General features: G+C 42.4%; 1 protein-coding gene across 2 annotated transcripts in view; it reads left to right on the plus strand.

The window, feature by feature from the left end:
- Window positions 1-24559, plus strand: part of CTSA (cathepsin A) — a 580280-nt gene that overhangs the window by 279587 nt on the left and 276134 nt on the right. For both annotated transcript variants that reach the window (XM_044090224.1, XM_044090225.1), the window contains exon 7: window positions 2257-2348. In XM_044090224.1, the coding sequence (XP_043946159.1) occupies window positions 2257-2348 (92 nt within the window). The remainder of the gene's footprint in view (window positions 1-2256; window positions 2349-24559) is intronic.

The raw sequence follows: 24559 nt of genomic DNA on the forward strand, positions 1-24559 counted from the left end.
TTGCAAGCACAAAGTTTATAAAACATTCGACAATCATTTTATATTCACACTTTTGTTCAGACCAGAAAATTTGTCAGCGTTAAGCCTGATCTGCTTTATAGACTCTCTGCACTCTAATAGCACTTTGTAGTTGAGACAGAAATTATTCATTTCAACATAGTCCAGCTCAAAGCATTGAAATTTCTTAAAACTATTACCCTGTAGAGAATGTCTTGCAAAGGCATTACCAGTGTCCCCTTTTATAATCACTAGTGAGTATTCATAAATTCTGCTTGCCAGCTTCCTTATAGATTTACCAACATAGAAGCAGTTACATAAATCACATAAGCCTAAATAGACTACGCCTTTATGTGTGTGTGTGTGTGTGTGTCTGTGTGTGTGTGTGTGTGTATATATATATATATATATATATAAATGTGTATATATATATATATATATATATATATATATATAATGTGTATATATATATATATATATATATATATATATATATATATATATATATATATATATATATATATATATATATATATATATATACATATATATACATAAATAAGCAGTATAATAGTACTTTGTAGTTGCCACAGAAGTCATTCATTTCAACAGAGTCCAGCTCAAAACACTGAAATTTCTTATTGCCCTGTAGAGAATGTCTTGCAAAGGCATTACCAGTGTCCCCTTTTATAATCGCTAGTGAATGTTCATAAATTCTGCTTGCCAGCTTCCTTATAGTTTTACCAAAATAGAATCCGTTACATGAATCTGTATTTTTATATATATATATATATATATATATATATATACACACACACACACACACACACACACACACACACACACACACACACACACACACATACACATACAGAAGCTAAAAAGAACTGAGTTTTGAAAACTAGAAGTACAACAAAACTTATAAAATAAAAACTTCATAACTAGAAATGTATTGAAGACATGCTGAACTAATAATAAGCTTTCGTTCTTTAATCTTATTAAGAGCTTCATCAGAAATGTATAAAAACACAGAGTATCCCAATATAAACACTTGCAACTAGTGTGTCATAAAAAATAAAACCAATCTGTAAGCTTAAATAGTAATGAAATAGTGAGGTATGTAGCACAAGTGTAACTAGTATGCACTTATCATTGGTAACCATGGTAACTCAAGATAGTGTCAGATTTTAACAGGACAGAGTGTAAGTCAAAAGTCAGCAGCCTAAAACCACCACCTGAGCGCACATTTAATATTGAGACTTTAAAAATGCATTGGCTAAACACAGTATCTCATGTAATAGTTTTGTGCAATTTAAGTTTTTAATTCTGGAACATGTTCGTTTGTTTTATGGTGACGCAGAGACATTACTAAAGGTTAGGGAATTGATATGGCAGTTTAAATTGAATGCGGATTCTCCACCAGGCATTAATGAAAATCTCAATATTAAATGTGCACTCAGGTGGGGTTTTCAGACAGCTGATTTACAGTCTTTGCTGTTAAAATCTGACACTATCTTGAGTTACTATGGTTACCAATGAGAAGTGCATACTGGTTACACTTGTGCTACATACCCCACTATTTTATTACTATTTAAGCTACAGATTGGCTTTTATTTTTTATGACACACTAGTTGCAAGTGTTTATATTGGGATACTCTGTGTGTTTTTATACATTTCTGATGAGCTTCTTAATACAATTGAAGAACGAAAGCTTATTATCGGTTCAGCATATCTTTATTTCATTTCCAGTTATGAAGGTTTTTATTTTATATAATATATATATATATATATATATATATATTTATACACACATGCATGTGTGTGTGTGTATATGTATATATATATATATATATTTATATATGTAGATATATATATATATATATATATATATACACACACACGTGTGTGTGTGTTTTTATATATATATATATATATATATATATATATATATATATATATATATATATATACACACACACACATGTGTGTGTGTATATATATATATATATATAAACACACACACGTGTGTGTGTTTATATATATATATATATATATATATATATATACACACATACATACATACATATATATATATATATATTCATAGAGAGGTTGGTGTGTGTGTATATGTATGTATGCATATACATATACACCCACACACCTTTATAACATGGGAGTAGGGGGTACTGGGAGTTAAAATTACTACAATCATAAGTCATAGTGATATGGATAGTGTCACTGATTATTTTTCTTTTGTAGGGTATTGCAGTCGGAAATGGACTGGCAAGCTATGAATATAACCAAGGATCACTTGTCTATTTTGCATACTATCATGGACTTTTAGGAGCTAGGTAAGATACAGCTTTGTGTTTTTTCTTCCTGTCTCATCAATAGAATGAGTGCTTTTTATTTGCTCCTTCTGTTATACTTGTTCGACTAAAATGGTACCTGAACCCGATGATGTCTTCAGCTTTGGGCTTGCATCTAATTTGTGAGCTTTAGGCTCTCTCTTTCTATGCCTTGTGTACTCAAAGTTGTTTTTTTATGAAGCTTCACAAATGTCTGTGCTGATAAAGTTGAGCCTTCCTGAAGTTCTTTGAACTACAGTGAAAAGATCTAACATTCAGCAGTTATTTGAATTACAGTGGTGAGAATAGTGATTCAGGGTACACAGGACAAATAGGCTGGTCCCAATGAAACAAGAGTTTGACAAGTAGTCTTTAAGGGCGCTAGGTCAGCATAAAAACTGTGGTGTGTAACTTTTTCTTTTCTTGCCCTAGTAATGGGAGTCACTGAAGAGATACGTTACTACTGCTTGCAGTCTGTTCCTTTTGCTAACCAGGCCTGTCTGGCTGCTGTATGAAGTAGCTGTAATACTGCTATGTTTGTATGCATTGACTTTCTTGTACATTTAGTGTGGAGAAGAGTGCAGTTTAGAGACTCCTAGCACATTAATATTACATAAACTTTGACTGCCTTATATAAATATCCATAAACAATGCAGTTTATTTCTTCAGTGATTTTGACCTGAAGAAATCTTTGCACCAGAGAGACTGCATAGAGAATAAAAAACTAATTAAAATAATCTTTAGCATTGTAAGTTGCATCTTACAGCTGTTCAAATTCCAGACTGAAGACGTGAACAAGACACTTTAGTTCTTTGTGTGCACGTGATTATCCCCTGCACTTACAAGTCTGTCCTCTGCTTTTAATGTTTCCAGTGCAGCTGTGGCACAGGTATCATTATCATTCTCCAGGTGTGACATGGAAGTTGCATTGCTTGGCCAGTTTTACTCACTTTATCACGATCTTCATTGAAAACTTGTCCTTTCCCTGCTGCTTCATTCCTGTTAAGACAGTACTTTGACACTCCTTAGCATGTTTTTTTTTAACAAGACACCCCCTCTTTGGTGTATCTTATAGCATGACATGCTATCGGAACCATCTTCCCTATTCCCTTTTCTGTGTGTTTTTAATTAACCACATGTCACTGAACTAGCAGTTGCCAAACAGATGCAGCGCACTTGCAGACTGCACTCATCACAACCTTGATGTACTAGTGCATAGTACAAATCTACTTTTCGTAAAGGGAAAGACAGATTTTGAATTGGGAGGGAGTAGTAATTCACTAATTATAAAGTGAGCTGCATTGGTGTTTGTGTACAAAAGAAGTGTAGTAAAGAGGTTCACTGCCATGGAAGGTGCAGGCTTTTTGAACATCTCTCCTGTGATAGAAGGTACTCTACTACTACATGTTGAACTTTTATCATCACCCGTGTCTCTGATTTTAGTTGCATTTGCCCCAATAGTGATACTAAAGGTATAGTAGAAGTAATCATTGCAGAACAGAAAAGGCTGTATGGACAGGTAGCAGATCCTGATGCCTTACCTCTCTCACTACTCCTTCCGTCCATCTACAGCCCCTTTTCCCATTTTTACACATGGGGACAAGGTGTCAGTTCAACAGTGATGATCCTCTCTAGCCGAGGTTCACATAGCTGGGTGGCTAGCCCTGTCACATCTATTCTTCCATGCTTCACACTCACATACTCACACCTACAACCAATATAGTGTCTCCAATCCATCTACTGCATGTATTTGGAATGTGGGAGGAAACCCACATGAACACAAGGAGGACATGCAGACTCAGCACAGAATGTAACATTAATGCAGGTGCAAATAGCCTTTTCTTGTAGGCGTCTAATAAATTTGCATCTATGTTTCTTAATGATCTCACAGGTCCTTATGTCATCAGGGAAAGGATCCCAAATTTTGGCCCAAGAACTGAGAAGACAGGATCAGATAATATAGAGAGTTTGAACTTCTCTGGAGTAGTTATTTTCATGTTGTCTTGAGGCAAAACTGACTGGAGGGGTGAAACTTCAGAGGCTTGCATATAAGGGTTAGAAAAACAGAAAAAAATAACCATTGAATACAGTGTTGTTGAATGTCATGGGAAGAGTCCCAAGCTAAGTCTGGTAAGGCTAGTCAGGTTCATATAGGGCAAACAATTTCCAGGATAGCAGCTAACATGAAGTCATGATTAAAAGAACATGTCATTCAGACCTGATACTTTTTCATATTTGAGTAACATGTAGACTGAACAGCAAAGTACTGGTGTAGATATGGTCTACTCGGATTTAAGCCAGGCCTTGGACTTTATCCCATACAGGTTGCTGATACACTAGAGAGGTTGTAGTAGGACCACAACTGAGGAAATGGGTTGCTGCATGGTTGAGTGATAGAACACAGAGTTGTATTAAGAAGATAACATCAGGAAGAGAGAAAGTGGCTAGTGGAGTACTGCAGAGTCCAGACACTCATCCAATATACATCACTGTGTTTATTTCAAATGTCTCTTGAGAACAAAGTCAGACTCTAAAATGAAGGGGCAGCGGTGAAGGATAGGGGAAGAGTCTGAGAGTTTGGAAAGGAAAGGTGGCAGTTGAAGGTTACTGTAGACACATTGAAAACACTATATCTGGTCCTCAAAAGCTCTGGCGTGAAGTATCGGTTGTAAAGAGTCAGGCTAATAAAGCAGGAAGTGGATCTGAGGGTGCTGATCATTAGCCATGTCAGACATGTTAGTTCCAGAACTGCGAGTTTTGATGCATCAAAAACTAAACTGTAATTCAGATTAAAAATAGCAAATGCTGAAACCTGCTGTTACCCATTTTTGCTCTGGGGCTTCACAGTGCTGCACTTCTTGTGATGTACAGGAGCTGGTCTCCCTTTCTCCTGGTATGTATGTATACTAACTCTGAAATTTGCTCTTCCTTAGAGTATGGGGGAGAGGTCTGATGTACCACAGCTTTGGACTAGGTATATATTGTTTACATTAGCATTTACTGTTCCAAAAGAGAGCGTATTATTCTGAGCTGGAAGATTGCAGTTATGAATTTTACAAACATTTGTTCATTTTGCACTTGGAATGGAGCAGCTGGGGCATAGTAAGAGAGCAGTGGTAGCAACAAAGTAGAATTTTATGGTGCATCCTCAGGGTATAGGTTTCACTTTGTACATTTCTGAAGGACATACAAAGAAAAGGGGAATTGCTAAACATCCAGAGTAGAGTCAGTATGAAGGTGCGTGTGTGTGTGTGTCTATGTACACACTATGGAGGGAAAAGGATGTGACTCTATACCAGAGCAGCTAGAACTGTTCTGAAAGAAATCCAAAGAAACAGGGAAGATATGCTGCTAAATGCTTGGAGTTTAAACCGGAAACTGTACTCCCTGGAAGCACTTCTGTCACTAGAAGATGTAGATGTCTGTGCAATCACAGAAACCTGGTTGAAGGCCTCAGAGAGTACCCTGGACCTGCAATACTACAATGCCTTCCAGACCTTTAGACTGCAAAAGGAATATGTGAAAACCAAAGGAGGCTGTGTTTTAATCTATATTCGACATAAATTCACCTCACATCTAGTTAGATTGGACAACTCCTTGGAGTTACTCCAGGTCCAGGTTATGGTGAGTTAAGACCCCTATTCAAGTCCTAGCCGGTTATAAATCCCCCTGCATGGGTCATGACACCCACAAAGCCTACTTAACCAAACTGAAGACAATCCAAATTTTACCAAACTCACTGGTTATAAGGGATTTCAATTATCCCAGCATCAACTGGGAAACATACTCTAGCCCAAACTCGGTAGCACAAACGTTCCTTAACTTTGTGAATTCAAATGCCCTGGAGCAAATTGTCCATACCCCAACAAGAGGAACAGACATTCTAGATCTGGTCCTCACCACCATGTCAAACAGGTGCTCTGCTGCAACTGTTGGAACCTCATTAGTTAAAACTGACCACAAATCAGTAACCTTTGAACTGACACTAACACCAAAACTCACAAAAAGTGAAATCCGACTAACAAACGTCACCAAGGTAAACTATACCCTCCTAGGTGAAGGTATAAATACATTCAAAGTCCCTCCCCAAGCTGAAAGTGGTAACTACGCTGAAGCTTGCACTAAAGCTTTGTACAATCACTTGCATAAGTGTATATATTCGGCTGTACTAGATAGAATCAGAGCCAGATCAAACTGCCATGGCAGACTTCCAGCATCAACTAATTTTACAATAAACACCAAATGTTGCTGTCCAAGAAAACAAAGACAAGGACCCAACAATGGAAAAGCACTCTCGTCAGTCTTAACAGGCAAATAACCAAGATGCTCTCCTCCAAAAAAAGGAAGCCAATCTGGTGGTCCCCTGCCATAAACAAACTCTACAACAGAAGGAAGAAACTGATGCAAAATAAGGTGAAGTCCCAAGACTGGAAAAACTCCCTTATCGCCTCAACAAAAAGTTGAGATCCCTCATCAAATCCTCTAAAGCTAGCTATGAAAACAGAATTGCAGCAGATAGTAAAGACAGGCGCAAGGCCTTCTATAGTTATGTAAAGAATCTCCATGGTAATACCCAGATTTGCTCAGAGCTGTTGCACAATGGCACCTCCTATACAGAGCCAACAGATATTTCCAATGTACTGGCTGACAGATTCAGTGCCAACTTTATCCCCCCAAAGGACCAATCACAATACCAGTATATTTCCAGGCACCCATTATTACTGCTGAACAGGTTAAAACAGCACTGTCCAATGCCAAGAATACAGCTTCTATGGGACCTGACAATATCCCTGGCTGTGTTCTACATGAACTACAGAGTGAACTGGCACCTCACCTGTGTGCCCTGTTCAGTCACAGCCTCACCTCAGGCTTTGTCCCTACCAAATGGCGCACTGCTACAGTCATCCCTCTCCACAAAGGAAGAGTGACTGCAGACCCTGGGAACGATCTCCCCATTATTAGCCTGACAAGTCTGATATGCAAAGCTATGGAACACATAATCATGGACGTAATAAACAAGGATATAGGGAGTCTCCAAACTCTGGATTCCAGACAGTTTGGTTTTGTAAAGGGTAGATCATGCCTGCTCAACCTAGTCGACGACTTTGAATCAGTCACCAGAACTATGGATGAAGGCAAGGTGGTTTATACAGCCTACCTTGATCTGGCCAAGGCCTTTGATATCATTCCCCACTCAGGAATCATAGAAAAACTCACTAATCTGGGCATCAACCCCTATATCACTAGGTGGGTTGCAAACTGGCTGACAGAGAGAACTTATAGTGTGAAAGTAGCTGACTCCAAGTCAGACTGCTGTCCAGTCATGAGTGGAGTCCCACAGGGTTCGGTTCTGGGTCCTCTCCTGTTTAGTATCTACTTCTCTGATGTCCAGGCCAACACGAATGAACTCTGGCTGACAAAGTTTACAGACGATTGCAAGTTGGGAGCCATAATTAACTCCCCAAGTGATGTTCACATCCTACAGAAAGGCCTCACTGAGACCAACGATTGGTGTCAGAACCATGGTCTTAAGCTCAATAACACAAAATGTGTCATCATTCCCTTTGGGAAAAACCCGGTTCCCATGAATTTCCACATCGATGGTAGTCCACTGAACACAGAAGCCTTCATAAGAGATCTGGGAACACAGTTTGACAGCAAACTCTCTTTTGACCACCACATTGCCACTGTAGTCAGAAAGTCCTTCTATATGGCACATCTCATTACTAAGGGTTTTGCATCCAGGAAGAAAGAGGTCATTGTCTCCCACTAGTCTTCCCTCATTAGGCAAATCTAGTACAATGCCCTATTTGGCATGTACCTCACTAGACACCTGCAACAACTGGAGAGGCCGCAGGAGTACCTCACAGAGAGGATCCTAGGCCTTAAATTCTTGTCCTATATGGACAGACTCAAAAAACTCCCAACTATTCTGTCTCATATCGTCTATTTAGAGGTGATCTCTGCTTGACTTAACAAAGCCATGTCTGACCCAGCTTGGTTAGAAATGCTACATCTAAAGAAATCCCAGTCCCTCCTCACTACACACTCCAGAGACCTCAACCTCATTACCACAATCAACAGAACAAGCTGAAGCGACAGGTTCATAACCCAGAGACTGCCCATGCTATGGAATAGGCTTTCCATACATGTCAAGCGGAGCACCTCACTGGTCCTCTTCAAGAAAAATCTTGATGAGTGGATTGGAAATAGAATATTCATCCCGGGGATCACTCCAGTGGCTCTGCTCGACAGAGGCACTGGGAACTAAGGTCAGGTGGCATGATGCCAGGGTAATCCTATGGGCTAGAGTTGTAAAGGCTCCAGGGCCATTAGCCTAGTACACACCTATGAACCTATAAGACAACTTGTCAAACTGTCCAAGAGCTCCTTTGAGAGAAACCTAGCAAGTGCTATCAAGAATAACCATAAGGCCTTTTACAGCTATGTACGTAACCTAAAGGGTAAGACCCAAACATGTGCAGAACTGGTGGCCAATGGTGTCACACACACACTCTGACCCCACAAAGATAGCGACCCTCATAACTGATGGGTATGCCCAAACTTTCACTCCCTTATTCCCTCCTAACTTACAACAAATCAACTCCACCTTACATATCTGAAGAGCAGGTCTTCATGCCCTGTCTAAGGCAAAGAACATGACCTCTTTGGAGCAAGATAACATTCCAGGCTGTTTTCTAAACAGGCTAAAATGTGAACTAGCATCACCACTAAGTACCCTTTTCAATCATAGCCTTAACCACATAGTTTGTTCCTGTGGAATGGAGAACAGCTACAGTTATTCCTCTCCACAAAGGTGGCCTAGCAACAGACCCGGGGAATTACAGACCCATAAGCCTGATCAGCCTCATTTGTAAGGCCATGGAATGCATCATTATGGACCTCATAAATAAAGACATAGGTGACCTCCAAACCCTGGACCCTACCCAATTCATGAGGGGCAGATTCTGCCTGTTAAATCTGGTGGATTTCTTTTGAAAGTGTGACCAAAGCCACTGATGAGGGCAAATCTGTGCACAGAACATACCTTGACTTGGTAAAGACTTTTAACACAATCCTGTGCTTGGGAATTACTGATAAACTTAGCAAACTGAATGCATACTCTTTCATTGTTAGACGAAAAGATAAAGGAAACAAGCTCTAGCCTAGGGAGTAAGCCTTCACCATATGAAAATGAAAAGCCTCAATAAGGCTACTCCCTCCACGTGGTAGCTAGCTCCAAGATGGTCCATTTGGCGGGTATTATACATCCCCTTTCTTGTAGTTGCTGGTATGCAAGCACTACATATGTATCCCAGGTCCTTCCTTAAATAAAAACAATTTTTGTATTCTGTTCAGTTAAAAACGACAAATTGCCTACTTCAAAGTACTGGTTCAAATACTAATAACACTTACCTCGGAGCAAATTTCTTGTTATAGTAACTTAGCTCAATATAATAAGAAATTACTCGTTCATTGGAAGTCACTTCCAGCTACCTTTCTTCATTGAATGCAAACCTCCATTCACTGACAACTATATGCTCCACTTCCTCAGTAGGTACTTCCAAAGTTTTAAGTCAATAAATTGCCTGTATGCAAATAACTGGAGCAAGTTGCAAAAAGTTGCTTACTTGGAAGCCAACCTGTAACCTGCATGCAGCCTGTGTGTAAAGTTATTGACTTAGAACTTTGGAAGTACCTACTGAGGAAGCGGATCATATAGTTGTCAGTGAATGGAGGTTTGCATTCAATGAAGAAAGGTAGCTGGAAGTAACTTCCAATGAATGAGTAATTTCTTATTATATTGAGCCAAGTTACTATAACAAGAAATTTGCTCCGAGGAAAGTGTTAGTGTTTGAAGCAGTACTTTGAAGTAGGCAATTTGTCGTTTTTAACTGAACAGAATTAAAAAATTGTTTTTATTTAAGGAAGGACCTGGGATACATATGCAGTGCTTGCATACCAGCAACTACAAGAAAGGGGATATATAATACCCGCCAAACGGACCATCTTGGAGCTAGCTACCACGTGGAGGGAGTAGCCTTATTGAGGCTTTACATTGTAAGATGGGTTGCTAGCTGGCTCACAAACCAGGCACACACTATCAAAATGGGTGACTCCACATCAACCAGTAGACCTGTTGCCATTGGGGTGCCAAAGAGGTCAGTGTTGGGCCCCCTGCTGTTTGGTATGTACTTCTCAGAAGTTCAGGTCAAAACTAAGGGGTTGTGGCTGACCAAGTTTGCACACAACTGCAAACTAGGTGCAGTCATTGAATCCCCAAATGATCAAAGGCCTCCAGCATATGCCTTACACAGACCAACTGAATGGCACACAGCAACAGTTATCCCACTCCACAAAGGGGGAGCCACCACTGATCCTGGGAACTATCGCCCGATTAGCCTGACGAAACTGGTCTGCAAGGCCATGGAACATATCATCATGGAACTCATAAACAAAGACATTGGTAACCTCCAAACTCTGGACCCCACCCAGTTTGGGTTTGTGAAAGGCAGATCATGCCTTCCGAACCTGACCGACTTCTTTGAGGCAGTCACCAAAGCCATAGACGAGGGTAAGGTAGTTCACACAGCCTATCTTGACCTCGCCAAGGCTTTCGACACCATCCCCCATTCTGGAATTATAGCTAAACCTCACTAAACTAGGTATAAATCCCTATGTCACTGACTGAACCCACACTGTAAAAGTTGCAGACTCCAAATCTGACTTCAAGCCAGTGACAATTGGAGTACTGCAGGGTTCAGTCCTGGGACCTGGCCTGTTTGGTATCTACTTCGCTGAAGTGCAGGCTAACACAGATGGCCTCTGGCTAACGAAGTTTGCAAATAACTGCAAAGTAGGAGCCATAGTAGAGTCCCCAAATGATGTGGACATCCTACAGAAGAGCCTCACTGAGACAGATGCCTGGTGTCAGAGGCATGGCCTCAAGCTCAATGCCAAAAAGTGCATTGTCATCCCCTTTGGTAAAAACTCTGTACCCGTGAACTACCACATAAACGGCAGTCTACTTAATGTCAAATGTGTGATAAGAGACCTTGGGACCCAGGTGGATAGTAGTCTCTCCTTTCATAATCACATCACCACAGTAGTCAGGAAATCCTTCTACGTTGCACACCTCATCACAAAAGGTTTCTCATCCAGGAAAAAAAATTGGTCATTGTTCCCCTCTGCTCGGTACTCATTAGACCCATTACAGAGTACAATGCCCCTTTTGGAATGTATCTCACAAGACATCTGCAGCAGCAGATGGAAAGACCACAGAAGTACCTCACAAAGAAGATTACTGGCCTCAAACAGATGCTCTACACTGACCATCTCAAAAAACTCCAGCTTTACTCTGTAGTATATCGCCTACTCCGAGGAGATCTCTGCCTAACATATAGTGCTATGTTAAACCCAGAGCTGTTGGACATGCTACACCTAAAGAAATCCTAATCCCTCCAAGCTACATGCTCTAGGGACCTAAACCTTGTCACAACAATAAACAGGACATGCTGGAGGGATAGATTCCTGTCCCAGAGACTTCCTATACTCTGGAACAAGCTACCCATCTATGTCAAGCAAAGTTCCTCATTAGCACTCTTCAAGAAAAATCTTGATGAATGGATGGGAAATAGAAAATACACCCCGGGGATCACTTCTGTGGCTCTGCTCAACAGGGGCACAGGAAATTAACTTTCTTGGGTGGCGTAAGCCAGGGAACCTTGTTGGCTAGGCTTATTTTGGCCCTTGGGCCGATAGCCTAGTACCTACCTATGAACTAAAACCCTGTCACTAGACTTCGTAGAGGAGACTTTTGCCTGGCCTACAGAGCAACCCAAGACCCAAACCTAATGAATTTACTGCATATCCATAAATCAAATCGGTCTAGGGCTACACGTTCCAGGGACTTAAATATGGCCTCCAGACCAAGTAGTAGATGCTGGAGGGACAGATTTGTCTCCCAGTAACTGCAATGTCTTTGGAACAGGCTACCAATTCATATGAAACAGAGCACCTCTTTGACACTGTTCAAGAGGAACCTGGATGAGTGGATGCGGCACCGTAAATTCTTACCGAGGATAGCGCCCACAACCCTCCTGGACATGGGCAGTCATGAAATGCAATCTTGAGTATTAACTTGTAACTCTATGGTACTACATTGGGTTGAAACGGCTAGGCTTAAAATGACCTTCAGGTTGATAGCCTAGTAATGTCCTATGATCCTTTGATATCGGCCCACAACCTCGTGTCATGGTAAATATGAAGGGGTCACCTTAGACTTTTTATTTTATTTTTTTATTTTTATTTTTTTTTAACAGGGTGGGGAAGAGTGGTAGAGACTAACTACACTCTGGATCTTCAAAAGTTCTTTATATTGCATTTTGTGGACCCAGGCTAGAGACTGTCAGAATGAGTGGTAGGGACGAGATCCACAGAGCCGTTAAGAAAGGCCACTGTATGTGTAGAGGAGGGGGTAAAAGGCAGGGGTGGATTGAATGCAGAAATGTAAGTGCACTTAAATGGCAGACTAGTTAGGCTCATTATCCTTCTGGCATCATGCTAATCTAGTGTGACCATAGTGCTCATCCTTTTTTATGTTTTTATCTAAATAAAGAAGTTGTTTTGCTGCATTATCGTGGTGGTCTTCATACTGGTTTCTTCTGCAATAGTGCAACTTAAGTTAGTAATCTTCAATCAACATTTATTAGAAAAATCGCCCCTTTTCTCACACTGCTGTGTTAGTAATCAGAAACATACAAGCATGCTGTGTGTAAAAATTACAGAACAGAATAGTACAACTGTAGACTTACTAAAGGGAAACAATCTGCTGACATTCAGCCGTTACGGGCCATTAAGTATACCAAGTCCCTTTGCTAAAGTAGTAGAAAATGTGGTTAATAGAAAATTAGCAAGCATGTATAGGAACTCCCAGTTCTGTATCTGACAACATAACTTTAGAGCCTAAACAATCACAGCTGTTGTAAGGTTGGGGTAAATATTAAGAACAAAGCCTAGCTTACTGCTCTTCTCTTTTTGACTTCAGGATGTGTGATTTGGCCGATCAGTCTTGTGTCTTTCGGCTTTTCCCGGTTAGGGGTCGCCACAGCGGAACTCCAGTCCGTTAATGATTGGCAGTAGATTTTTACGTGCCGAGTTGCCGGCCCCGATGTGCAACCTTCAACGAAGGTACGCCCATTCACGCATGTCTCCACACAGAAGACGCTCTAACTGAGAATCTAACAGGACAATGTCTTACTGTGAGGCGGCAACGCTACCGCAGCACCACCGCCGCAGTGATATGGCCGATCAGTCTACTTCTTTAAAAAAAAAAAAAAAAAAAAGCTGAATGCAGTTGGAGTTAACAAAGATGTGTTTCCTGTTTATACTAAAACTATAGCTTGAAAAAACTAAGTCGTTGCTGTACTTCATAAAGACTGGAATACTGCAGGAATCCATCCAGGGTGTACATCTCATCAGTTATATGAAGATGTGAGTTTGGCATTTCCATGAAATATGTTTTTCATTAGAAAAAACATCATTGACTTCTATACACTAACTGCACATTCCATTAATATCGGACTAAAAACTAATAAAATGAGTTTTGTATGGGCCAAGCACCCCTGCACTCCCTGAATCCATCCCCCCAACAACATAATAACATCAACATTACACAACAGTGGTGACAATTAAGCATTTCCTTAACACTGCTGTCCACCAATCTCATGTTATAAACATGATACAGTGGTTAATTGATCTCAAATTCACCTATTTGCACACACTCGCATGTACACACTTTTGTCAGCCAGTTTCTCAGAGACAGACACACTGCCATCACATTCAAATACACAAAAGTTTCAGTCACCCACCACAGACACATAAGCATTCAGTAGTCCAAAATTCATCCACACAGACTTAACACCCACCAGTCTTGTAGTTATGCATTCAGACTTTTGCTGAATGATGAAACAGTCTAACAATTCTGACTTCTACAAAGGTCTCCTGTCAATACAGTGCATGTAACTTCAACATGCCTGAAGGGTTTAAGTGACTTAATATATGCTTACATGATTTCTCTTTACCGTACTCTGTATATAATTTATGGACCTTCACTAAGACCCTCCAGGCTTTAATAATATGTATTGGTTAACTGTCCTAGATTTATTCTTGGTGAGAAGATAAAGTCCTGTCAGTTAGTGGACCTTTAATAAGGAGACTGGTGTGATCCTCAAGCCCGACTTCATCAGGTCCATGTAACATAATTGCCTCATGGAAATATTTGGGCCTCATAACTGATAGCAACAATTTCAAAACTGCATTAAAATGATGATAAAAAAAAAAAAAAAGTTTTAAGGCATAAAGCAGCTGCTTTCATCAGGAAACACAGTGTGATTCCGCTAGTGCAATCTGTAGTCTTGGCTAAATTTAAAAAGCAATGCTCACCAGAAGCTGGAAATGGTCTGCAAAAGAGTGCTTTACTTTGCATTTGTATCCCTGCTGCTCTGTGATCTGAAGTAGTTAACTTCATTTGATCAGCAACCTGTGGGTATCGGATCCGAGCCGGCAGCTTTCCTAGCAAAAGATCTGAGCTCCAAGCTCCTCCCCTACCCATAATGCCCTGCTACCTCCCTCTAACCCTCAGATGTCGTTTGCTGCGGCTTCTTGAAGCATTTGAGAACGAGCTCCTAGCTTTGGGTTTTGTGAGTTGTCTAGATTTTTTAGCTTTTCCTCTTAAATTCACTTTTCTGAGTGTTTGTGACACCCCTTCTCTCCTATCTATCTGGGTAGTTTTTCTTGGTTATCTTTAGTGTAAATTTAAATCCCCTCCCCTCTTCTGTCTGTGTGTGAAGGTGTGGCTGTGTGGGCCTAACCCTGTTAGTATGTCCGAGGCCCCAAAAGCTATTTTTTCAAAATGCTCCGAGTGTGGCCATAAGCTTGTCCCCAGCGGATGGCCACACTCGCGTTATTTGCCTGGGTGTAGACCATCTTTCTTTAGGCTGCACTATCTGTGCAGCCTTCAACCCCAGGGCTTTGAGGGATAGGCAGACTAAGCTAGTCCTCTCGGGCCTTTTGCCCCCCCAGATTCAGCTTCGTCCTCCTCCCCCTCTGTGGCAACAGCCGCAGCTGCTGCTGCCCCACCGACCGCTCCTGCTCCCTTGGCCGGGATTCAAACACCCGCTTCAGCTCATGAGGAAAGGGAAGCGAGGAAAAAAGACAGGAAGGATAAAGAGTGGGAGAGAGACAGGCATCGTAACCACAAGAGGCGGGCCAATTCAGCTCCCTCGACCCCACCATCTAAGCAGCTAGCCTCCCCTCTTAAGGTCTCTGGGTCTTCCTCCTCCAGGCTTCGATCCCCATGTTTCTCCCCGGAGCAGGAGGAGGAGACCCGGTCACCTTCGAGGTCGTCCAAGTGGCCTTCCCGGCCAGCCTCTGCAGCCTCATCCAGGTCCACTAGAAGTTTATCTGACGCGGATATGGATCGGATGATACGTCGATTTCTTCAGGCCCAGCTGCAGATGGGAATGCTCTTGACTCCCCCCCCCCCCCCGGGGGGGAGCTCGACCCCCTTTTCCACCCCCATTGCTCTTTCTTCGACCCGTTTCCAGGGCTTGGAGCTGTTGGATCCGAGTAGCTTCTGAGCCCGGGGTGGTGTCGGCACTGACCGTGTTTCCTACTTCAGCTCAGACTGTACCTTCGAGTTTGTCGGATCCTTTTTCGGATCCGAGTTGTCGGGGCCAGGAGATGAGCATCGGATCTGGAAGGGTTGGTGTGCCTTCGGCTCCGTTGAGGTCTGATCGCACTGCTCTTTTGGACCTGATCGGGTCATCTCCGGTGCCGATCCACGCGTCTGATCCTAGGGAGAGTAGCTCACCATCGGCATTAGACGTTGTGGAGAGGATTCTTTCGAGGGATTCGAGGTCCCAGACTTTGGCTATGGATCCACCCGCCATTCCCTCTCAGACGGGCCTATCTTCCATCATCCGGCCACTGGGACATCCTGCATCTACGTCCCAGATGGTTCCCATGGAGGAACAGGGCATTATTGGTGAGCCCTCCTCGGACAGCCCCCCTGAGGAGGTCCCTCACAAACGTAAGTGCAAGAGGAGGCACTTGGACTCACCCGAGTCCCTCACAGAAGACACGGACTTGGAGGAAGGGGAAGGTTCCCCCAGGTCACCCCCCGAAGATGTCTCCTTCGGAGACATTATGGAAATGCTTTGTATTAGAGGGGAGTGGTCAGCCCAAAGGCCTTCCTCGGATGAGTCTGTCTTTCTGGAGGCGTTCGCAGGTCCATCTACCTCTTGGGTGTCCCCTCCCGCCGATCTCCTGGTGGACCTCATAAACACCAGGGCATGGAAGGAGCCGGACACTGTGGATCCAGCCAGCCCCCCACAGACAGGACAGTTTGGAGCAAGGGTGTCCCTGTAGATGCCATGGTGGTGGCGGCTGCCACCAAGAAGGAATTAGCACAGGAAAGTTCCTCGGTGCATCCTCCAGAGAAGGAGTCTTGGGCGTTGGACCGTCTCGGAAAGCAGATGTTCACTTCAGCGATCTTCTCTGTAAGGTCACTGAATTATATGGCACACGTGATTCGACTATAGCAAGATCTAATCAAAGAGTATGCTGGGTCACCCCCAGAGTCCATGTCGGCCGAGGACAAATGGACCTTCTCGGCACGAATGGCCACTCTTAAGTCTATTACGAATACCTCTATGTGGCTTCTTTCCCATGCCACGGAAGGAGAGGCTAGAGCCAGCGGAACAGGCATTGTCTTACGACGACAAGCCTGGCTCAGTCTCTGCGACTTTGTGGAACCCTTCAAGGCGTCCTTCACGAACGCCCCCTTTGACAGTTCTACGCTTTTTGGCAAGAACGTCTGTGATACGCTTCTCCAGAGCAAGAAGGACGGGAAAACGTCTGCCTTCGGGATCCGCTTCTCTGCTCCTCAGAGGTCCTTCTCCAGGAACCAAAGAGGACAGAAGAAGATGTGGTTCCGGAAATCCCAACAATCCCGTTTCGCTCTGGATCCCTCGTCCTTCAGAGGCAGAGGAGGACAGGGTGGATGCCGGCCCAGAGGCAGGGGTGGGCCCAAAGAATTTTGGGTCGAGGGAACCCTTTTCCGATTGACCCACGCAGCAATCCTGAGGGGTTGCCCGACTGTTTCTCTCTGGAGGCAGTCGGGGGCACTTCTCGGAGCATCTAGCACATTGGGAGTCCATTACGACAGATCGCTGGGTGCTCCAGATGATATCCAGAGGTTACTCAATCCCATTCCTAAGTACCCCCCAGTCGGGTTACCTCCCCGATGTACCACCCAATCAGAGGGAGGTAGCAGCCCTAGAAGTAAAAGAACTTCTAGAAAAAAGAGCCATCCAGCACGCCCCCCCCCCCCCGGTCAATCCAGATCAGGCTTCTACTCCAGGTTCTTTTTGGTGCCAGAAAAGATGGGGGACGGCCAATTCTCGACCTGTCCACACTGAACCTGTCAGTTGCCAAAAGAAGTTCCGGATGGTCACCATCCAATCCATTCTCCCACTATTACAGGAAAACGACTGGATGTGCTCCATAGACCTCAAGGATGCGTACTACCATGTTCTGATGGACAGGCGATCCAGGAGGTTCCTCTGCTTTCGGCTGCGAGCCAGCCACTATCAGTTCAGGGTCCTACCCTTTGGTCTCACCACAGCCCCCAGGGTGTTCACCAAGGTCATGGCAGTTGTAGCGGCCCACCTGAGGCTTCAGGGAATTCAGGTCTTTCCTTACCTGGACGACTGGCTCCTAGCCGCTCCCACCAGGCATCTACTAGGTTCAGTGAGAGACTACTTCCTACATCTCGCCCGCTATCTAGAGATCATGATCAAACACAAGAAATCCTTCCTTCAGCCTATTCAAATTTTGGATTTCATAGGGGCCAGGATAAACACAATTCAATCCAAAGTCTTTCTGACATCGGGCAGACTGCGCAGTCTAAACCTACATGTTTTGGCTCTTCTTCAGTCCTCAGCCCCTCCAGCGGAGTTAGTCCTGTGGGCTCTGGGGTCCATGACAGCGGCCATCAACTTGACTCCGCTCGCACGTCTCAATATGAGGATTCTCCAATGGACCTTACAGGCCCAGTGGTCCATTCTGCTTCATCCCTTGTCTGCTCCTATTCCTCTCAGCAGAGTTTGCAGGGAATCTGTCCTTTGGTGGCTCCATTCCAAGCATCTCTGGGAAGAGTGCCCCTTCTCCATGTCCCCACCCCAAGTCACAGTGACCACGGAGGTGTCTCGCCTCAGGTGGGAGGGGCATTACATGGGCAGCACCATCCAAGGCACGTGGACTCGCACAGAGACCTTTTTGCATATCAATGTCTTTGAGATGAGGGCGATGCTTCTAGCGTTGCAAGCTCTCCATGCCCTTCTTCCTCTGGGGACTGTTGCAATTCAAACAGACAATATGTCAGTGGTCTGGTACATCAACAAGCAAGGGGGAACCAGATCTTACCCACTTTGCCGAGAGGCCATGAGAGTGTGGGAATGGGCAATATCCACCAACCGCTTTCTCATAGCAGCGCACATACGGGGTCGGTCAAACATCCTTGCGGACAAGCTGAGTCGGACTATCCTCTTGCCCTGCGAGTGGTCTCTGAACCCCTTAGTAGTGAAACAGATCTTCCTCAGATGGGGTCAACCTTGCTGCGATCTGTTCGCGTCGCCTTCCAACGCAAAGTGCAGCGAGTTCTTTGCTCTAATTCCCCCACCAGGGGAAAACCCCAGAGATGCTGTAGTTCATGCTTGGCCATCCGGCCTTCTTTATGCTTATCCTGATCTTCCGCTGATGACAAAATTCTTGCAGAAAGCTTGTCGGTTGGGGAGCAGAGTTATCCTCATAGCCCCATTCTGGCCTCGTCAAACATGGTTCCCCTGGTCTACGGTCTCATCTTGTGCATCCTTCCTGGATCTTAAATTCCCTTCCGGATCTGATTTCTCATCTCCTGGGATTGAAGACCCCCGACCTAGACAACCTCAAGCTCTCAGCTTGGTTGATCCAGTTTCCTTGATGGCTAGGACTCTCGGTATCTCATCTTCGGTGGCTAGGACTCTCGGTATCTCATCCTCGGTTACAGCCATTCTGGTTGCTGCTCATAAACCATCTACCAGAAAAATCTACAAGAGTAAATGGAAACGTTTTTCTATCTGGGCGGCGCATAGGAATTTGGACCCCTTTACGGCTCCTATTCCAGCAGTCCTCGATTTTTTTGTCTCAAATTTTCCATCAGGGAGCTAGCTCCTCAACTGTTAAAGTTCAACTGGCAGCAATTTCCCAGTTTCACATTGGAAACAAATTTGGCCCCCTGGCATCATCTAAGATCTGCAAGACCTTTCTGAAAGGTACCTTCCTTTTGAGACCCCCTGTTAAGGAAGCAGTCCCCCATGGGATTTAACCCTAGTTCTCCCGGCTCTGACTGGTCATCCTTTTGAGCCCGTAGCTTCGGATGACTTGAAGTTGGAAAACTGCCTTCCTGATTGCCATTACTTCAGTCAGAAGAATATTGGAGCTTCAGGCTCTTTGCAGTAAGCCCCCATACATCATTTTTCATAAAGACAGAGTTTCCCTCAGGACTAACCCCTCTTTTCTACCTAAAGTGGCTTCCGAAGCCAATATCAATCAATCTATCAACTGGCCTGTCTTCTTCCCTAATTATCTCAACAAAGGAGAGTATAGACTCCATTGCTTGGATGTACATAGACAGTTACGATTTTACCTACACAGAACAGCTGGTTTTCGAAAATCAGAACAGCTCTTTGTTTCATTTGCCAAGTCCTGTCTGGGTAAACCAGTGACTAAGGTAATCTTAGCTAGATGGATTTCACAATGCATTCTTCTTGCATACAGAAGCTCTGGTCGACCTGAGCCCATGCGTGTTCGAGCACACTCTACCCGTTCTGTGAATACTTCTGCGGCTTTCTGGTCGAAGGTCCCTTTGGATGACATTTGTTCAGCTGCTACTTGGGCTTCCTCTCACACTTATTACACATTATAAATTGGATCTGATTTCCAGAGGAAGGGCGTCCTTTGGCTCTGCAGTGCTCCGGAATATTCTCACATAAGGGCCTCCTAAGTTGTGGTAGCTGGGGACTCTGTCCCACAGGTTGCTGATTAAATGAAGTTAACTACTTCAGATAAAGAAGTTATGTACTCACCATAACGTTCCATCTGAGTAGGTAACTTCATTTGTCTGCAACCAACCCTCCCTCCATCCCCCGGACCTTTAGTTCGTTCTTGAAGGATCATGATATGTCACTTTCCAGATGACATCAGGTTGGAATGTTCAGGTAGTTTTTCCTTGTGTTATAGTAGTGTTCTACAATACTATGGCAAACTCGATCTGAGGGTTAGAGGGAGGTAGCAGGGCATTATGGGTAGGGGAGGAGCTTGGAGCTCGGATCTTTGCTAGGAAAGCTGCCAGCTCGGATCTGAATCGGATCGGATATCCACAGGTTGCAGACAAATGAAGTTACCTGCTCAGATGGAACGTTATGGTGAATACATAACTTCTTTTTGTTGTCATACACGTAATCAGCTTGTTGCGATGAATGCTAAGAATATGAGTACATATTCCGACATTCTGTTTAGCCATTATTTCATGTATGGTGTACCTTTCCCAGGGAAGGGTAACGTTCGTGCATGGTATATCCCAGGGTGGAGGAACTTGTTATATCACAGAACTCTTGGCATCTCTTCTGTGGATCTTTAAAAGAATATCTTTATATATATATATATATATATATATATATATATATATATATATAAAAAGGTAAAGGAAAAACAATTAATTTTCAGAGCTCCAAAGAAGGGTTGTCAGTGATTCTGCGATATAGTGTTTGGACTTCATCTTTTTTGGCTGAATACCCAGTAAATGGAATTGTGTTAATTATTTATGGTCATCATTCCTCTTGTCAGAAGGAAATACCCCAAACTACATTTTCCTCAAAAGGCAAATCATAGTTTTGCCGTGGGTAGATGATAGAACACTCCCTTTCACCCCTTGAGGCAGATGTCCAAGTGTAGGAGAGCAGGTAAAAATTGTCACTGTTACTAGTCTAGTTAAATCTCATTCTTGCTGCACTCATTCGTACCAAAACACAGTTGTGCCTGCAAATACATTTTATTAGATTATACACAGGTAGTTGCATAGTTGTTCCAAACTCAGTTTTTGTGATTAGTTATTAAATATTTTTGTACTTTTATTTCAGACAAATAAAATGCATTAAAATACATTTGACAAAAAAGTAAACATATAAAGAACGGCTTACTATACCGTTGCTTTGTCAAAGTGTGTGGGAATTCTGGTCTTATTCTCATTAAGGTTGGTTCATTTCAGCTGTCACCATCATCTAACCTTTAAATCTGAAGATACAGGGTTACATAAGAGAGACACTTATTGCTTTCACCAACTCCATTGAAAATGATTTTTAAAATGGCTTGTTGAAAGTTTGAAATGAGCTAATGATTAAAGCATTAGTGTACATCATAGCATTCTTTGTTTATGAAATGTATATGCTTTAAATGTTTTCTTATCTGTTTAAGATTCATTGTTACAGCTCTTTCAGTGCTAGATTAAACAAATGCAATTATGGCTATGTGCATTGTGGGTAGGAATTTGATTAAGCTTTTGTTTGTTTTTTCATTATCAATGTTTGTATCTGCCACGTTATGATTATTTTATGCTACCTATGTACAAGGCTGTACTTTGTGCATCTTTCTTAGTATGAGATTTGGTGTAGCCATGGTGCTGTGAATATGGTCTGTTGTAGTCAGCTAGCTAGAAAACATGAAGGGGAGGACAAAAAGAATGGTGCTGTGTCCTCAGTTACGTGTGAAATTTATACCATTCTCCACTGTCAGAGTGATCATTTCCATACCAGAAATAAATGCTGTGGCACTGCTATGTGCAGTCTACCAGCATGGCTTAGGGTTACATTTTTCACCCCTTGGGGCAAGGCAGTAACTGCTCTCTCTCTCCCTCTCTCATATTGGTTTTGTGCCTTTTGTTGCTGCTGTGTAAATCTGTATGTAAATCCCTTATTGCAAACACAAAGTCTTGAAGCAGCGGCCTACAGGAAAATCCAAGACCAAATGTGTGCAGAATGCACTCAGCTGCTTAGCAGGTTCCCTTCTTTGTCCACTATCCTTTTAATTTTTGTGCCGTTTGTGTTTTTGGTACTTTGTTGAACTGCAGTCTTGCAAATTTATATTGGTGGACTATACTTTCTCCCTCAAAATTCTGGAAGTTGGCACAGTGTTATATGGACACTGTGCTCTAGAATAAATAATTGTGTTACTTCACTAAAAACAACAAAAAAAAAAATCTGCATACCATGTATTTCTCTGTCATCTATAGTAGAACATAGAAGATATTATTAGATTTAGGAAAGTAATCAAACCATTTTAAGTTCACATTTACAAACATTATAGAATATGTCACTATATGTGATATGTAATCTAGGCAGAGTTACATAAATCGTTCACATCCTGCCTTCTTTTAAACCTCATTTCTCCTCCAAAACATTTTTCTTCACTAATTGCTCCCACGATTTCCATTTTTTTTTCTGTAAAATGTGCTCCTTTTTCAAAAGATTCCACTTCCTGTTTCTTTAATTTATGTTAAATATTCACTACTTCAAGTATAGTTGGTTTAGATTTTGATTTCAATTTTCTAGTAATTGTTTTTTGGCAGCCACCAGAATTGACTCAACAAGGCCTTACTATGTCTAGGTAATTCAGATCCTGTATCTCCGCTCAAAAAAATATATATCATTGCCTTAGTTAGTCATTTGTTCACCTATTATTCCTGACAGAGTACAGTAAACTCTGTTAACCGGCGCCCATGGGGATTGGTAGATGCCGGATAACTGTAGTTTCTGGTTTCTCGAGAGTTATTATTAAAAATAAGCCTGACTAACACTGTACCCTATACTATACCATACAGTACCATAAATACTGTATTGATTTGATTTTAATATTGAAATACAGTAATTAAAAGCTTGGCTGGGGGGATCAGAAAGTGCAACACATGAAAACTAAATTGTTCATAATGCACTGTATTTCAATTTTTTTCTGGTTGCTTGAGTTCCAGTTAACTGAGAGTTTGCTGTACTCTGTAGTGTATTTTTAAAGTCTGCCAACGCATTACAGTCCCAAAACATATGTTCTAAGCAAGGGCGCCCGCAGGCAGGTGCAAGGGGGTGCACTTGCACCCCCCTGGAACCGGCTGGCCGGGAAATTAATTTAAATAAAAAAAGTTTTTTTTTTAAAGGGCGTTCCTCTTTAAGAACGCCCTTTGCATCCTGTCCAGTCGCACAGACGCAACAGGTGTTTGCGACCTGTTTTCGTCATCTGTGTCTGTGCGCGGCTGATGGTTTATGTCCTTTTCTTTCGCGCCTACTGGAAATTTTAATTCAAGAGAGGACGTTCATGCAGATGACTGTAGAAGTGAAAGGTAGGTGTGTGAGTTAGTTTAGGTAATATTTGTGTTAGGTAGTATTAGAAATACTTCTTTGGGAGTTGTGTGTATGTTTTTTTATCTTTGGCCTTCTAGAGAGTTTGGATTTCCTATATTGTGTTTGTGTACTGTATCAAGTACGGCCAAATTGTCAATTGCATTCATTAAGATCGAAGAACGGAATAATTTGGGGAGTAAAAATCAGTAGAGTGTATGTCACTATCTTCTTAAACTGGTAAGCTGTATGTCACTATCTTGATAGAGCCGCTTGTTTACGGATTGTGTATTAGATTTCAGTTTTGTTGTAATGATAATGTATTATATACTTTTGTTTGTCGAAGTAGTTAGATTTTAGTGCAAATGGTGATTATAGTATAGAAACTTTTTGTTGAAGCAATGGCTTGTTGTCCCAGAGGTTAATGGTCCTCTAGTGTGGGCTTAAACAGTAACATTGCAATTGATTAACGTTAATGTTTTGTAAGGTTTTTACATGCTCTTTTGCTCAGTTTTTCATTACATATTTATACCCTTTTGTTGGAAAGTATGCTTTGTTATTCATTCCATTTAACACTGTTTATGTGGGACTAACCACCGTTGGTTGCAAACTGGTATGATGTATGTAAGAACCTGCAAATTCCTGTTATAATGTGAAGTTAAGGTTTGCACTTCTGTGAGCATAGCTTTGCAGGGAGCAAAAGTTCTTAATGAAATTTCCAAATAGGTT

The sequence above is a fragment of the Protopterus annectens genome, chromosome 12.part0 (genome assembly GCF_019279795.1).
Source record: "Protopterus annectens isolate FY-2018-M chromosome 12.part0, PAN1.0, whole genome shotgun sequence".
NCBI classification, from domain to species: Eukaryota; Metazoa; Chordata; order Ceratodontiformes; family Protopteridae; genus Protopterus; species Protopterus annectens.